The sequence below is a fragment of the Topomyia yanbarensis genome, chromosome 1 (assembly GCF_030247195.1).
Source record: "Topomyia yanbarensis strain Yona2022 chromosome 1, ASM3024719v1, whole genome shotgun sequence".
Classification (NCBI taxonomy): domain Eukaryota; kingdom Metazoa; phylum Arthropoda; class Insecta; order Diptera; family Culicidae; genus Topomyia; species Topomyia yanbarensis.
Genome location: NC_080670.1, coordinates 185,144,880 through 185,163,456, shown reverse-complemented (window position 1 = coordinate 185,163,456; position 18,577 = coordinate 185,144,880). Strand labels below are relative to the sequence as shown.

General features: G+C 34.6%; 1 protein-coding gene across 1 annotated transcript in view; it reads left to right on the top strand.

The window, feature by feature from the left end:
• LOC131684126 (pituitary homeobox homolog Ptx1) overlaps positions 1 to 18,577 on the top strand; it is a 175,133-nt gene that overhangs the window by 88,518 nt on the left and 68,038 nt on the right. Inside the window, exon 3 of the mRNA XM_058966705.1 lies at positions 12,995 to 13,129. Within this exon, the coding sequence (XP_058822688.1) occupies positions 12,995 to 13,129 (135 nt within the window). The remainder of the gene's footprint in view (positions 1 to 12,994; positions 13,130 to 18,577) is intronic.

Here is an 18,577-nt window from a genome sequence, read left to right as displayed (position 1 = left end):
TGCAGTGTTTTCGATAGTAAGCCGGTTGATCACAGAGAGCGGAATCTGTTCATGATTAATGCAAGGCGTGGTTTGTGTTAGGATAATGCATTGTATTTTGTATTGGAAGGTTAGCCAGGAAAAGGTCGATCAAATCGCATTCTCATCAAAAAAATCACCTTTGAAATACCTACATATGTCCTTTGCAACTGATTCCACTTTGCCGTATTGCAACATCAACCTCACAAGAACGCGGTGAGATATCGTGTAGTTATCATATCATTGTTCAAATAGATGCGGATTTCAAATCTAATGTTGTAACGCTTAACGCCGTCTTGTACTTTGTTATGCGAAACATTTTTATTTGCTCGAGGCAGGTTGTTGAACGTTATCGGTACCGAGTTCCTGATATGATGGAATTGGATAAAGGTGAGTTTCGTGAGCCTCAGCTCTGAAACCCATCAGCAAATGTTCCAACCGGTCAATATTAGCTCTAATACGAAAAGACCTAAGGTCACGCTGTTGGCCCCGGATTTTGACGTTCGTCACTGCGACAGAATCTATCACCACGACAAGAGTACATGTAACAGATTTCTTTCTTCTTCATACAATGCACAGTGGATATAAAATAATGTTATTTGTAGTTCGCTTTGCGCTGGCATGGGTTGAGGAAGAATGGTGATTAGTTGAAGTGATTTACACTATTCACACATCCACTAAATCAACACTTAAAAACGATTGAACAGAATGCGTACGAAATAATGAATTGAAACGCATTCCAACTGTGACACAAAAGATTTTCAGTTGATTTTTTTAGGTGTGAACTGTCGAACTATGAAGGATTCGATATTTTTTCTTCAAATGGAAAAAAAAAATCACTCAGATTTCTGCAGTCCTAAATTTTCCTCGCATAGAAACCAAAATAAACCGATCTCCTCTAATAAAAATCGGCAATATCGAGAAGTCAACTGTTGTTACGGCATTTAATTAGCAAGGGACTGGAAGGTGAAGTATATTTTTCAATATTAAGAGCCATAGTACTCAAGGGAGAGCAAAGAGTTGAAGGAAGAAAGTTTAGAAAAGTGTGGAAGGGTCATATGAGCAAGCTTAGAGTTTACCGGCGACTTAACCCTTTGTCTGCTACCGTAGGAGTCAGGATCTTTTGGCATTAGAAATGCGAAAAAAAATATATCGAGAAACCGTAATGAATGTCTTTTGAGTTTTTTTTTGTTTCATGGCATAATTTACAAACCAGCAAAAAAAATTAGCTTTCATCTTCACATACTTCTGTAACAAGAGTACAAAACCAGTAATTTTAGTACGTCAAAAATCTACGTTTCAACGTTGGCTCATTAATAAATGGCACCGACTCGGCATTCAGCTAGACTAGTTGTTGGTCCGTGCCATAACAAAATTGGATCGCAATTTTCGTCCAATAACTAACTCTCCGTTCGAAAACAAAAACACATTCATCTTCCGAAGAAGACATAAACCACAACAGATTCTACGTAAACTCGAATCTCAAAACAATCGCATAAATCAGCCTACTTGGTTTTTAGCACAGTCGGTTTGATTTGTGGCCGATGCAATTTTTGGCACACCAAGATCTGGTGCAATGTACGATAAACATCACATGGACGGAAAATAACAACTCACGAGCGGGTGGGACACAACTACCGTGGCAACGTGACCATCAACCGTTGACAGTTTTCGGTGCGATTTAAGCCCCCCGAAATACTGTACTGTGCTAGGCAGCGCAGTTTTCCAATTTCAAACGATATTCACTTGAACGGTAAACCATGCCCAGGAATGCGGGAAATGTTGCTGCTACCGTTTCGAGATCATGAATTAAAAATACCCGACAATTATTTACGACTATGGACCCTGAAGGCACAAATCATACGAACAACGATGCTTGCGGTTGTTGGTTTGCGTGGGAATGCTTGGCCGTCGCGGCGGCATAGGTATGTGGGGGACTGAGAGAATGTCGATTATTTTGGGCCAAAGTTTGGTCGGTGCCGGGTGGGAGACGTCACTCGTAAAAGGTTGTTATTTTGGTGGTCCGATTCAATCGTCGATTTAGGGTTTCGAAAATAAGCAACGCATTTTTAAACTTTGTTACTTGGTCATAAAATCAAAATTCCAAAGCTGTCAAGACTAATAAAAATATAAATAAATCTAGATATTTCTCTGGATACTGCACATATTTCAGCAGCAGGCTATGACTAGCTGAAATAGATGCTGATTTCGGTTTTAGATCAGAGTCGCTGTAGGTTCGCTCTAATATTTGCAAAATCCATACAAAAGTGACAGCTCAGAGCGAACCTAGAGCGGATAGGTTCTAAAAACGAAATCAGCAAGAATTTTCACTACAATGTATCAAACGAGTCAATCTAGGAGCACCGCGTCGTTGCGAAATGCCCACTATTTATAAAGTGCTTTATCTACTCGATTGTGACGAAACGCGAAGTGAGCTAAGTTTAAACAAACACCGAATTTAAAAAAAACACACCTCAGGTAAGGCTAGCCATAAACAGTGGACGCAAATTCACGTGTCATAAATCCAGCAGCTTAATCAGGAGTCATACAAGCAACCGAAACAATCGCGCTGAGAGATAAAAGTATAAATAATAGCAGCGGCACAAACAAATATTTGCAATCACATCCGCGCCGCGGAGATGAACGCCGTGTGTATGTGTGTGTGTGGGTTGTCATCCGAGATTTCGTATTGTGTTTTGTTACCAAAAGTCTCTTTCCAAACGAAACACACACGCACACACACATTAAGCTCTGATTCATTGCTGTTGAGTCAGAGATTAATTCTAATTCGTTGGCCCAAGCTTCCACGCGGCGACAACCGCCAGGATTAGCTTTGACAAAACACGCCGACGGCGACGCCCGGCCGATAGTGGATAATCTTTGCGCAAATTGGATCCCGCCCCACCCCCATCCCAAGTACCGTGGGAATGTTTAGTTAGTACTTAGTCGGGGAAAAAAGCGTTACCCGTCTAGTCTAAGTTTATCTATAGCGAAAATTCTGCCCCCAGCCAAAGTTTCAGTATTCAAATTAAGGCATCCATTATGTCATTTGGCCACCGAACCGAGCCGGTTTCTAAGTGGACCCTAAGGAACAGTTACGACCCGAGCCAGTCATATCCATATCTTCAGTCCTGTACGAAGAAGACTAAGACAACCCCAATGGCGTTACAGCAAACTGATTATCATTACACATTAAAAGTGTAGGGGAATTATGGTTAAAACCGACACCTTAAGCTTAACACTTTTTCTAAGTTGCCAGAAAACCAATAAAATTATAATTTTTATGCAGAATTCTTCTTCAGAAAATTCTTAACAAGACTTAATTTTTTCAGCGCTTCAAAAAATTAATTTCATTAAAAAATATTGGTTGTAAAACTTGGAAAACAAAGTGACTTTTTGTAAGCACTGCGGGTAAAACCGACACCCCATAGGGGTAAGATCGACACCCCCTTTAATTTATTTTCTCTCCACTTTATTAAAATCTTTATCTTTATTAAAAATGAGATATATGCGTGATTAATAAAGTGTGAGTATGTATGATGCAAATATGTGCTTTTTATTGCTTCATCATGTAGTGAGGGGAAGAAAGTTCGAAAGCGTAGTACTATAAATAAGAGTATTTTATGCCATAAGATTATTTATTGATATGAGTATTTCCAAATAATCCTTGCGCACATCATTGCAACCTCCAGTGTCATTTTATTTCATAAGAGAAGATTTTCAAGCGTTCTACGTTCTGCTAATTGGATTCATTCACTTATAAGTGACACACACACACTTCTTAGTAAAACTTTCTTTTTCAGATTTGATTTTTCGGACTCTGATCATCAACGATCTATTGGAGTATACATAATATCATTGTCTCATTGTGATAAAATTCGTCTATGACAAACCAAGAGAACACTAGAAATTCGGTTTGATGACCTTTTTGCAGAAATAGCAAAAGCTTCGTTAGAATCAGATAAGCAAAAATTCCAATTTTTGATTTTTAAAGAGACTTACAAGAAATAAACACAATAAAAGTATTTCTGAGTATTTCTGCTAATACTATAGTGTTCTAATAGGCTAATTGAAGTGTCACAAAGATCCCCAGTATTTTGAAATGAATCGCAACTATACACAACCATCTTAACAGGGTGTCGGTTTTACCCCAACAGCGCACATTTTTTTATAAAAGCAATTAAAAATATTGAATTTTTTAAACTCGTCTTCAATGCACCTAGTTGATCATAGGACAGGCCGATAATAATAGGTACTGAAAAATGGGGTGATTTGAAAAGCTTTCGTTCGGTTAAAACCTTAAAATCTACCAACGAAATTTTACATCCAGACGAGTATGAACGCTGCTGTCGAATGTTTTGTTAATTTTTATGACATTCGGCGCACTAACGTAAATCCAATTTTTCTTCAAATGCTCTAAATAAACGTACCAATAATATTGTATCATTATGAAATGAATAAAAAATTGATTTCTAGGAAGTGGGGTGTCGGTTTTACCCACAGTGTCGGTTTTTCCCACAATTCCCCTATACAGAATCCATTTGTTAAAGGAGAACCCTTGAAGCTCATCTTTCGGGGTTTCGGAACAGAACCCTTCTTTTCGATATAGGAACACAATGTGATACAATACAGTAGAGGAGACAGGCTGGAATTCATTTGACCGGAAAATTGGTCCCATATGGCTTATTGTGTGTATTTTGCCGAGATTCGGGAGGTGTCTTTTTTGCCCGGTACGGATCCACCCTCGGTTCAATGGTTGTGTGCTAGATGGCTAGGACGAAGGAGGGTAGGACCAACAAGGACAGGCAAGGAAAAACCTCCTACAAGCCTCCTTTACCACGGAGTAAGTGTTAGACGATGGGTTATTGTAATCATGAGCACTGGTTTGCTTTGCGGGTTTAGATGGTTGGTGGTAGCTTGTTACAAAGTACTTAATCAATATTATTTCGTGTGTATAGGAGCAGAAATGTTTGCCATCAATTTAGACGTTCTTGCAATAATGTTTCGAGTTATCGGACATCGCAGCGGACGCTGGAAGAAGTCTGTTTTCAGAGTTTTTTTTCAGGAGCGAAGTATCCGTCCCAAATATTCAAACTAAATATAATCCTGATAGGGGAAGGGCGTCGTAGATGGACACTCCGAGTAAGATGGACAATAGACTACCCAGAAAAATGCGAATTTTTGAAAACTCAATCGGCCTACACCTGAGTCGATTCCTATTCCCATCAGGCCTGTTTTATCCAAATTTGAGCTAAATCGGACAAACCTAGCTACCGGAACAGCGTTTTCGAAGTTTGTATGGGATTTTTTGACAATTTGCATTGAGAAAACCCACTAACTTGCATTTTCACCAAAAGGTGGCACTGTATGCATCAGTTTATCACTACAAGCGAAACGATGAAAGATAATTTTAATACCTACAACTTTGTCGAAGACTGCAAATCAATCCAACTTCCTTGGAAGAAGTTTGGGAATTTTGATTTTATTAATTCTCATCAGCTTAATCGGAACTCCTTCTCTTGCGAGACATCACACAGGACAAGGGGTTTGCTCAGAATCACAAATAGTGCTTTCGTTTTTTTGGAGCTAGCGTCAATCCTGCGCTAGCTTAGTCCAGTCACTAAGCTAGTGTCGGATTCTGATGAGACGAAGTCGAAACGCAAGTCCCATAACAAATTTATTTTGGAATTTGTAAACATATTATCTTAACCTGCTGTAGATGATATCAATCAATGGGACATACGAATTTCGCATAAATCCTGCTAAAAATTTAATAATAACTATTAGGTTTGTCAAAATGACTATGCCAAGTTGAGTTACGAATTTATTTACTAAATATTCAGAAAACTATTGCGTATCTGTGTTTGTTGTGTAAATGCTTTAAGAACAATACCGAGTTTTCGATCAAATTACAGCAATGTGATGTCGGATTAGACTTGTCCGTCATACCCAACGTAGTTGCCATATATCCAGCATTGTTGACAACATGCCAGATCTAGAGTGAAATTTTAAAATCTAAAGTGAACATGGAATTTATAGTTCTTGACGAATAATTTCTACTTACCTTTAAGTAACAGAAATAAGAACCATGATTTTATTATGATAAAAATACTAAAAATAGTTTATAACATCTGAAAAAGGTTCTAAACCTTAAGGTGTCCGTCTTAACCTATTCTTGCCCATGTTGTTTGTGGACAATAACGTTTTCAAACAGCTATAACTTTTGATTGAAGCAAGATTTGCTCACAAAAACAAGTAAGGCTATTAAACTATTAACTATGAGTATTAGCAGTCACAAGGGTCAGTTCTAGAACTGAAGTTATTGCAATTAGTTTGATTGGATTCTAATGGAGCAGTGCTGCTAGGGACAGTTTACGTTAATGACGGAAAATGAATGATTCATATATCTTCGTTATGTTGAAATATTAATGAAAACTGATAAAACTTATAAATTTAAACTGTCTTTAGCTACGTTTTCCACGCAAGTGAAACTATTGTAAATATTCAAGGAGAATTGTATTGAGCATTGAAAGGTAAAAATTGAACAGCTTCTAGTATTGCGAGGGAAGTACCTATCTTTATGAAAAAAGCTTTTCGTGTTTCTTGACATCGTAGTTTTCAAAGAAAAATAGTTTTGAAACCCTACCTACACTGGAAAAAGTTGGGCATGAAAGGGTTAAGCAGTTCCCATACTATGCAAAATTTCCCTAAAGTGAAAAAATTGGATAATTTAGGCACCATTCCTAATTTAATTGATTGGTTTCTATTTTTTGGATTCTCCTCATCGCACCAACATCAAGCAGCAATTTGGGAGAGTCAAGAAAATCCAGAGAACCAAGAGAAACAGGAGAATCAGAAGAATCAAAAGACATAAGAAAAATTAGAATTAGGCCAAGCAAGATGAACAAGAGAGTCAAAAGGTTTAAGAACATCACAGGAATCAAGAGGATCCAAACAATCAAGAGAATAAAGTGAATGAGCATTGGAAAAAAAGCGTTTAGAAAATAGGAAAAGGAAATATGAATAAAGGAAGAAGGGTAAACGAAAATAAATGAGAAAGCAATAGAAAAAGGAATGAAAGAGATAAAAAAGAAATAGGAAATAGAAAGCAAAAAATATAACTGGAAGGAACATTAAAATAAAGTTAATCAACAAAAGAAAAATGGAAAAATGAAGAAAGTGTGCAAGGAAGTGGAATGGTTGGAAAATCAATTTTTCTAAGCTGGATCACCTGAGTTCATTTTTCTATATAATGGAAATAAAAGAAAAACTATCAAAAAAGGACTATAAAAAAAGATTAAAGAGGAACGAAAATTCAAAAAAATAGCAATAAACCAGATGATTCGAGGAGGAATGGATGAAAAAAATAAAATGAAGACAAGTAGAATAGAAAAAAATGGCAAAAAACGAGTAAAATAGGAAGAGATAAATGAAATAGAGAACGAGTTAAACGAGAAACATTCATACCAGCATAGGGTACACGAAATAAATGTAATTAATAAATTAGAAAAAAAAATTAGGAAATGCAAGAGAACGCGAAACACGAGGTAGAAATATGACTAATGATAATGTGAAAACGAATAGATGAAAATGGAAAGAAAAAGAAAAGAAAAAATAAGCAAACAGAGAAGATGAATGAGAACATGGAAGAAAAAACTGAAAAGAAGAATGAAACGAAACAGATTATTGGAACGAAAAACAAGTAAAATAAAGACGCAGTGTAATAGAAAAAAAATAAGCATGAATATAGAAAAAGGGAAACGCAGAGACACAGAAAAAGGGACGTGAATAAGAAAGGAATAAGGTAATAGGGATACAAGAAAACAGGGAAAAAGATTACAAATTTAAAAAGAAATGAAAAACAAGGAAAACACAAAATATAAAAACTAGGGACAAGAGAAGGATACAAAAAAACAAGAGAGAGATAATGGAAAAGAGAAGAAGTAAAAGCGGAAGGAAATAAATAATAGAACGACAAAGGAGACAAAAAAGAACGATACAAACAAAAGGAAACGAATAAAGGGAAAGGAAATAAAATAAATTGAACGCTACAAATGAAAAAATAACAAAAAATTGGAGAAAGCATGAAAATAAAAGATAATGAGACAAAAAAACAGAAAAAAAGGATAAAAGAAAGATACAATAAAAAGGAAAAAAACCGAAAACAGGAAGGAAATAAACAAGAAAATATATTAAAACGGGAACAGAATGAATGAAAAATAACAAGAAAGAGTTAAATACAAATAGCCAAGAAGAAAATATAGAAAACGAAAAGGAACAAAAATAGGTAAAGGAGATGATTTGGAGATACTAAATGTACAAAGAACATGTAAAGAGGAAGTTGAAAAACTGGAAAATGACAAGAAAAAAAAACCAAAAATAAAAAGTTGCAAGAAACCAAGAGAATGAAAAACTGGAGAGAAAATTATGAATAGAAAAATAAAAATAGATAAATGAGCAAATGAAAAAGATAAATTAAAAAAAGTAAGAAATAATAGATTCTACAATTGAAAGACGTTAAACGTATGAGGAACAAATGAAACAAGATTGGTTGAAATAAGCAAAAAGGGCAAGTAAAACGAAGAGAAATATCAATACAAAAAAGAAGCATAGAAAAAATGCGGGGGGAAGAGGGAAAACTTTAGTTGTTCTAAAGAAAATTATATAATTAAAAAAGAAAATAAAAATGTGAACAGGATTCCAATAAAACAAAAAAGGAGAAAGTAGAAAAATGTATAATATGATGGTTAATCGTAAAAGGACAGATTTAAAAGTTAAAGAAAAATGAAAATGAAAAAAACGTTAAATAACTGAAAAAGAAGACTAAATATAAAAAAACAGAAACCAAAGGATAGAGGACAAGAGAATAAGTAAAATCGAAAATGGTTATAAATAAAATGAAGAAGACAGCTCAGGCAATAAAAAAAATTTAAAAAAAAAAGAAAAAAGATGGATAGAAGAAACCACAATAATTGTACAACAGGAGCAATTAAACAATAAAAAATGAAAGAAAATGAGAAAATGGAATTTAAAAGAAGTGATAAAAAATGCTTAAAATAGTAGAGAAAAGGCAATAAAACGCAATGAAATAGTTGGAGAAAATTAAAAGAATGTGGAAAAATGTGACGAAAGACATGGATAAAGAGATAAAGAAAGAAAAAGAAAATAAGAAAGGAAAAGCTCACAGGAAAATCTACGGGAAAAAAATTTCAAACGTTGCAAGAAGCAAAATAAGCAAGTAAAATCAGGAAGCAGAATGCAAGAAAAGGCTTTAAATGAATAGTAATGTAGGAAGAGGGAAATAAGATAAAGATAAAGAAAAAGAGACAGAGGAAGGTCATTGGCAATTAGAAAATTAAAAGAGTGGAAAACGAAGTATAAAAATTAGCAATAAGCATGTGAAAACGAAAAATATGAGAGGGCAAAACTGATAAACAAGACAGAATAATATGAAAAGGCAGAATAAAACTAAGACAAGAAAAAATAGATACCGGAATAATGTAATAGGAGAACACGAAAATAGGGAACAAGAAAAAGAGATAAAAATAACAGGGAAATGAAAAACAAAAAAACTGAAACAGCAAAATCAATAATAATGAAAGTATAACGGTAAAGGAAAAAAATCAATGAAGAGAAGAATTAAATGGGAAAAAAGGAATACGGGGAAAGGAGAGAGTCAATTATAAAAAGAAAAAAATGATAAAACACTAATCAAACAGCAGACCACCATGAAATTGAAAAATCACATAAAAGAAGAAAAGGTTATATCAATTAAACAAACACAAAAATTAGGGGAAATGGTGAAAGGAAGGTGTTTGAACATAAAACAGACAAATACAAGAAAATGACAAAAACTGGCAAATTTGGAAATTCAAAATGAAACAAAAATAATAAGACTGAATTATATTAGAGCAATACATTGGATCAGAAACAAAATATATAAAATATAGCTCAAGAAGAAGATATAGAAAGAAAGAAAAAAATAGACAAATGAAAAGAAGTTGAGAAAGTAAAAGGAATCGGAAAATGTGAAGATAAGGTTGGATAAAGTGGAGTAAGTACAAAAAGGAAAGTGCATACATGGAAAAGAAATATAAATTTAGCAAAAGGGAAACAAGAACAAGAATATGAGACAAAAAAGGAACCGTAAAAAAGGTCGAAAGAAAATTAGAAAATAAAAGAGAAGGAAAACGAGAAGCTGAAGAATGAAAATGGGAATAGGAAAGCGGAAGAAGCACATGGAAAAAAAACTGATAGCGAAAAGAGGTTACCGACGAAATAGACAAAAAAGAGAGAACGGGAATGAAAAATAAAAGGAAAATAGGTAAATGACAAAGTACAATAACGAAAAAAACGAGAAAAACTAAAAGAAAAAAGAGAAAAAAAACAAGAATAAGAACGAAAAAAGAGGCGAGTAAAATAAAAACGTAAAAAGAAAGGATGATTGTGTAAAATGGAACGAGGAACTAGGTAAAAGGAAACTAGATAATAACGTGAGAATGACGAGGATGACCGTACAACTCATCCGCGAGTAATTAGAACGAGTGAAATAGCACTGCAAATCAACAAATGAGCGATGAAGACGGATGCAGCAACACGAAAACGGTAGCTGAAAAAATGAACACATTAAAAGTAAAAGTATACAAAATTTTAAAAAAAAGTAAAATAAAATAAGAGATACAAAAACTAGAGACAATATAAGGCGAAGAGCATGAGTAAAATCGAAAAAGGATAAATCTGAAAGGACTCTGAAGGAAGAAGTATTGAAAAGGAAGAAAAGCAAAAGTCAGAGGAAAATTAAATAGAAAACTACAAACCAAAAAAATAGTATAGCGTACAATAAACTTTAAAAGGGAAATGCCACATGGAAAATGCCAAAAATAGAAGGAGACGAAAATGAAAAAAATCGAAAAAGGAAATTTCAATTTAAAGTGAACAATTAAGAAAATTTAGAAAAAATATAGAAAAAAAAATCAGAGAATAAGCATTTGATAAAATAAAAGAATGGAGAAACATATGAAGATGGATTTATATTAAAAGAATAAATCAAGATAGAGAAAGAAAGAAATAAAGGCAAAAGTATACATGAATCTAAATAATCTAAATAAAATAGAAAAAAATATATTAAGCATTTTAGTAAAAACAAATTTTAGAACATTTTTAGACAAATTTCGAATAATTGCGATATTAAGATAAATTGATTTTGTCCTAATCATTTGACCTTTCTCTATTACCTTCAATGTCAATATTTGCTAATTTAAATATGAATTCATTATTCCATTAGAGCTCATTATAAGTTTTTTTTTCGAACTATATTTTCCTTCTTTACAACATGAGCTGTTTTCATAGGTCAGAGACCTTAATATTGCCTTATACTATGCAATTTGTTGCAAGCGACTATATTCTACTTTTAAATACGATCGTATTATCTTTCATCTGATATCGATGGGCGGTTTCGAATCTAATGAAACCATACATTCAACAAAGCGATTCGGCGTATTCCAAATAACGAAAAAAGAAATGAAAAAAAAAAATTTATCTTGCAACTTTTAAAATCGTGTGTCAGTGTTTATTTGCAGCGAATAAAATACACATTATTTAAGACGGCAATTTTCACCTTAAAACGCGTGATGGATTGCTTCGAGCAACTGGTCGATTTCTGTATTTAGCAGCATTACCTCTATTATAGATCACAAAGGCAATGGTTATGCAATAACAGAACCTAATTATTTCGCCAATATGATCGTTTTCGTGACAAATGTGACACCTTAACCACTCAAGCCTTGTTCGAATACCACGCCCGTACCCGAAACCGACAACCACAGAGAAGGCTCGTGAAATATTTCTCCCATAACAAGAAGCAACCCGTGTCCTACCGGAGACCCTCTGCATGCAACAAAAACATGTTAAAAATTATGTAAATTCACGCTACTACAAATTATTCCAACCGTCTTCTGTCGATCTATCGTTTCCAACTCAGAAGGAGACACGCATGATGCATGCGTTTTTTTCTTCTTCTCTCTGAGTTTCCTACGTCCCACGAACGAACATGGACACCATCATCGGCGAGGGATTTTTTTCTTCTTTTAAAGACTGTCATTTAACACTTGTCAGGAATGCTCGTTCACGGTTCCGGGGAAATGTTGCCTCTGCGCTTTGTCACATTGTGTGCGTTTTTATTATTCTTCTGGTTCTAACGAACATCGCGCGCACTGCACCACCAGCAAACGGTCCTCGTTTATGCGAGAGCCAGAAGAGGAAAATAGTTACATACTGTCCCGGGGCACTATTAGGCACCTAGCAGACGGAAAGATTTATTGGTTCCTTGTTCGAAAATGACATTTTTTCCCTACGCGACAGACGCGCGCGTAGCTCTTCAATGCCTAAATGTACTAAAATGTGTTCATTGTTTCCGTGCTCGAACCGTGCAAACCCTCCCCGGGAAGAGAGCGGTTAAGGTCGATGATACTACGAGTGTCAGCTAATTATCATGTCTTTCCTGATGATCGTTTGAATTATTAGTCGCCTCGGTCTCAGACAACGAATGAGTCGAGTTTTGAATTATTTAAGTCACGGCTAATTTGTTTCTGTGACATATGGGAAATTGCTTTCCGCCTGGTAGGCGGTGGATTGCTAATGAAGAAAATCATTGTTGACATGTGTGTTTCATTGCGTCTTAATCGTTTGACAGTAGGTATTATTAGTGGGTGGTGTTAATTTTTTCACTTGCTTGTTTAGACCGCACGTTCTCAGTTCTTCACCGGGTAAACCATAAATCTCAATTACAGCAGCCTCAAGCATCCTAATGCGAAAGCTCTCCGGCGTAAAGTAGCTTACTGCAACATGGGGGTGATTGCTCCTCCGGAGCAAGTGGTCCAGCATTATCTAGCCGGAATTAAATTACTTTCCAGTTGCACCTTACACCTTGTACACTATTGTAATCTATGTTTTTTTTTTCTCTCCTTCTCACTTTCAGTGTGGGCCGAGACGGGCGATTTTCGTGATAATAGTCATAGTGCAATGTCTGCCGTAACCAGCATCGACCACTCGCAGATGGGCTTCCAATCGTCGACGACGCGAAATCGAAGTAGTCGGGATCGGAAGCACGACGGTAAGTACTTGTTCGAATAAGACCTTTGTCGATTGTCATTTTGGTTGGGGACACCCTCTGTCAACAGCTTTATTAATTGATCCTCAGCCTGTCAAACTGATCCAACGATTCAATGGTTTAAAATACGTTTCCACTTGAAATTGTACCGAATGGTTTGATGACCGTGGTGGATTCATGCCAATCTGGCTGCTTTCTTATCTCGAGTTGACTTTCCGGTGTAGTTTGGAAGCGTGTTACAGATGTTACGAACACTGTAAACAGTTGTTGGAATGCTTATCTGTTTTATCGTTAGTCGTCGCATTTAGCTTGTTTATCTTGTCCGTCAGCGTTTGTACATTTGAGCAAGCGGGATAGACGAAGTGCATTGATAGTCGAAAGCTGATGCAAAAAAAAACTTTGCATGCAGTCAATTACTTCATTCGAATTCCTTCGTGACAAGTGATGCATTGGCGAATAAACATTCAAAAGTATGTTGAGCTGCGCAGAGCCGTTGTGTCTTTTCACAACACGTAATGAGTGTCCAAGATAAATTTCAAATATGTAATCGACCTCCACGGATTTGAAGCAATTCAGAGGGAATTAAACATCTCAAACGAATATATATGCAATAATTTCAGTTTTTGTACCCATTGAATCACCTCTCGGTTCGTAGGATAACCCCCTTTTCAACGAATTATAAATTCTTTAATAGTGATAGGACCAAAAAAGATCCACTGAAATATTTAAAACAAAATTGTTTATGGAACCAAGTAGAATTGCTATCTTTGGGCTGCAGTGTTGCCGAATATGCACTTTTCGTTCGAAAAGTAATTCCAATTACAATGGGATTACTAGAGTACCGTAGGAATTTACGGAGAAAAGTGACCATTGAATTTTCAAAACGAACATGTTGAAAAATTCTCGTAAGAAGTCCCTATTGAGTTCGACGAAACGAATGAGCTCATGATGAATGAAGTTCATGTTTGACAATTCTCGGTGGTTTATTTACTTTGTCAGTTGCGTGAGTGAGAGTGCAACGGGTGCCCATATGTTACATTCGAACTCACGAACTCCACGGAGAATTGCCAAACGAAGTTCATTCGGCTTATTTTGCGGGATTGTGCCGGTTGGTGTAAAACCTAATGCAGTCTTTGAACTGTGTTGCCTCTGTTGTTAACCCTTTCATGCCCAACTTTTTTCTCGTGCATGTATGGTTTCAAACCTATTTTTCCTTGAAAACGGTGGGGTCAAGAAACTCGAATAACCTTTTTTCACACATATAGGTGCTTTCCTCGCAGTGCTAGAACCTGCTCAATTTTTACCTTCCATTACTCAATACAATTCTCCTAGAATATTTACAATAGTTCAATTGCGTGAAAAACGTAGCCAAAGACAATATAAATCGACAGGTTTTATCAGTTTTCAATAATACTGCAACATAACGAAGATATATGAAAAATTCATTTTCAGTCGTCATTGTAAACTGTCCCTGGCAGCACTGCTCCATCGGAATGCATTCAGAAGAATTGCAATAACTTTAGTTCTAGAGCTGATCCTTGTAACTGTTAATACTCAAATGATAGGCAATAGTCACATTCATTAGCCTTACTTGTTTTTGGGAGCAGATCTTGCCTCAATCAAAAGTTATAGCAGTTTAAAAATGTTGTTGTCCACAAACAACATGGGCATCAATGGGTTAATAAACAACAGCGCTTTTGAGCAGTCATAGCAGTCATCTATTTAGACTGTTGTCGATTATCAAATCCAAGCAACTGGACTATTGTAAATAATCGAAGAGAATTGTATTGAGCATCGGAAGGTAAAGCATTTTTGATTTTTTCGAGTTTCTTGACCTTAACAATTTTAAGGAATAGTTTTGGAGTTTTACATGCTCTAGACGGGCATGAAAGGGTTAAGAGATATCCCAAAGCGGTCAACGTTCGAAACCCTTTGAAACTTCACAAAATCAATTCGTATTTTCGATACCACATGCCTTAGAAATAGATAAAACTTTGGTAACTACACGCTTAATTTTTTCTGCCGAATCTCAGCTTTTTTTACATCTTTTGCTGAAATCTCAACAGCTGAAATTCGGCAAACAATATTTTTGCTGAGATCCCAGTAAAAGAGACGTTTGAGTGCTGAGACTCGGAAAATATTTCACCGAAAATCAGCAAACTAATCTTACTTTACTGAGATTTCAGTTTCTAGATTTAGTGACTGCACAGCTGATGGGAAATTACCGAGCCGAATTGAGTGTGTACTATCATCTACCCCTTAGTCACGTCCGATTGAGCTCATAAGACTTTTTGGGTTGTCAAAGATTTTGTAGTGTGAAGGATTGGAAAATTTAGGATAACCATTTTTAGTGACACTCATAACGCTACACAAAACTGAGCTGAACTCAAAATATCGTATTTTATCATCGAAAAAGAGAATAAAACAAAAAGTTCAAAAGAATGATAAAGACAAACAAAGAATGAGCAAGGAGACGAAAAATGAACTGGATAGCAAAGAATCAAAATGGCTAAAAGAAAACAGTAGGCAGAAAAAATCAAAAGCGAATAAGGAAATAAGTAATAGTCAACACATAAAATAATAAAAAAATGGCAAAAAAGTTATAAAAAAAGATCAATTAAAAAAAGGAAATAGGTAACAAATCAGAAAAAATAATAATAGAAAAGACAGAATTTCAAAAGTAAACTGAAGTAAACATTTCAGACGATTAAAGGAAGGGATAGTTATAAAAAAAACGAAAATAAATTTATTCAGAATTGGTAAATAAAGGATGGAACAGAAAAGCTAAGAAGCATTCCCACCCAACTCGCTCGCATATAAGGTTCGAGATTTTTCTAAAGAGATTTTTCTAACAACAAAAAAGAAGCGAATGATGCTAAGTTTAAAACCTCGATAATCAAAAACAAAGAAAAAACAAACAAAAGGGCCATGCAAGTAAAATGAAATCGACTAAGAAATGAGAAAAGGAAATCTGAAAAATGGAAGACGGGAAAATTATATAGTAAATTAGGAAATAAAAATAAAATAAAAACAAGAGCAGATGAAAATAAAGAAAACTGAAAAATGAAGTAAGAAACAGTGTGGAATAAGCTAAAGGAAACAGGAATGTAGGTAAGGGATCATCAATAAATGACGTAGCATCTTTTGAGTGATTTTTAACACCCATCTCCCCCATTCGTAGCATTTCGCGACAAACCTCTAAATACCCCCTAATTACGTAGCTTGACGGTAACCCTCTCCCCCTTGTCATAGTAAAAAATAAAAAAAAACTATGTTAGTTAGATGAAACGGGTAAGGTTGTCGTGACATCAGGTCAACCCCTATTCCAGTTTTAAAAAGCTACGTAGCAAGACATGACCCCCTACCCCCCTGTCATCACACATCATCACAAAATACAAAACTCCCTCCTATGATCCGACGTCATTTATGGATGGTCCCTAAATTGAAATCTCATGAGTAGTGAGAAAGGTTAATCTGGAATGATGGAAAAAGGAAACACGATAAAAATTAATTAACAGATTTGAGCTTTTTAGAAAAGGAGGAAGAAAGGGAAAAAATGAGTGTAAAACAGAAAAAATAAAGCAGAAAAACAGCTAATAATAGATAAGAGAACAATAGAATAAGCAAAAGGAAATGCAATCAGGTAAAAATGTTAAATGAGAAAGAAAAGCGATCGAGGAAAAAAGTAGGAAGAAAAAAGACTAAAGACGAAAGAAAATGGGAAACAGGAAGCCAAGTAGATTATTCTAAACGTCAGAAAGATTGATCATAATAAACAGAAAAAGGGTAGGAAGAGGATTATGTAGGCGAGAAAAGGAAAACAAAAAACGGAATAAATATAAATAATTGTGGAGAAAAAGGTGCACGAAAAAGCCATAAACAGACCGAAGATACACAAATTTAGCGAACGAAAGAATAAAGACGGCCAAAAGGAAGAAATAAAATAAAGGAATGGAATTATAAAGATATATGAACAATGTAGTATCAAGGGAAAACAGAAAAAAGAGAAAAAAATGAACTGAAAAGAAAAAATATCGGAAACAATAAAAAGGGAAATAAACTGAAGAACAAAATGGCATGAGGGGGCGAGGATCGATTATATGGAATCAAAACACCAGAAAAATACCAAAAAAAAAGTAAATGATAAAAATAAAAGGAAAAAGGGAAAAAAGGTTAATCGAAAAATAGCAAAGGAACAAGGATTTAGGGAGAGACAAAAAAAGAAGTAAAAAAGGAAAAAGATAACGAAGAAAGTTAAAGTTATCGAAAAACGCAAAAAGACAAAACAACACATTTCAGAAAGTTAATGAAAAATGAATTAGGAAAGGAAGGAAAATCAGCAGTAAAAACAAATACATAAGAAAATATATAAATAAAGGATGTGGAAAACAGAAATGCAAATAAGAAAATGTGAAAGAAAAAATATAGAAAAAATTGAATTGTAATAGGGCAGGAACTATGAAAAGCAAATAAGGAAATAACGAAACGTAATGTAAAACAAGGAAGAAAGAAAAACAATAAAAGTGAATATGAATGAAAAATAGGAAAAAAACAAATCAGGAAAAAAGGATAAAAAATGAAGGTGAAGGAAAACTTCAATGGAAAACGAGAGAAATGTAATAATCAAGTAAAAAGGTTAATGACAAATGCGCACTAAAAGAAGAGGGCACAAAATGAATAAAAGAAAAAAAATTAAACAGATAAACGATAAAGATAAAACACCTATACAAGAATAAACAAAACATGGAGAAAGGAAGAAATCGAAGTAAGCAGAAATCAAATCAGCAAAGCAAAAAAAGAAGTTTGAAAAGAATTGAGGGAATGAAGGATACCCGAATAAGTAAATGAGGAAAGTCATTCGCAACAAGAATGAGGAACGAACGTGGAAGTAATTAGCTTACAAAGTCTGAAAGATGAAGGAAAACATAAAAGTGAGGAAGGATAAGGAAACTTAAAATAGAAGAAAGAAAATAAATAGGCATAAGAAAAATAGGAAAACGAAAAAGGAATATTCATATAGAAAATGGTAATAGAGGAAACAAAAAAGATACTAAAAATAAGAAAAACGAAATAGGAAAAGAACAAAATAGATCGGCACGAAAAGTAAGAAAATCCAAAGTAAGAAGAGAAAAGAAAATAATTTACGTCAAAACAATTTAAAAACTATACATGAAAAAAATATTGAAAAGGACCCGAAGAAAAGTGAAAGATAAAAGAGAAGTAGAACAATGAGAGAGAAAAAGAGGAGAGGGAAGGAAGTATGGAAGAAGTAAAATGGCAAAATCAGCATGGGGAAAGGCCGCAGACCCATGAAGAAAAAAATAAGGGAAAATAAATATAAAGACAGACGATAAAAGAAGAAAAGGTCAAATAGAAAAATAGGAAAATGTACAAAATGAAAGAAAAAAACATTAAACGAATAACTAAAAAAACAAGAAAGCAAGCAAAACA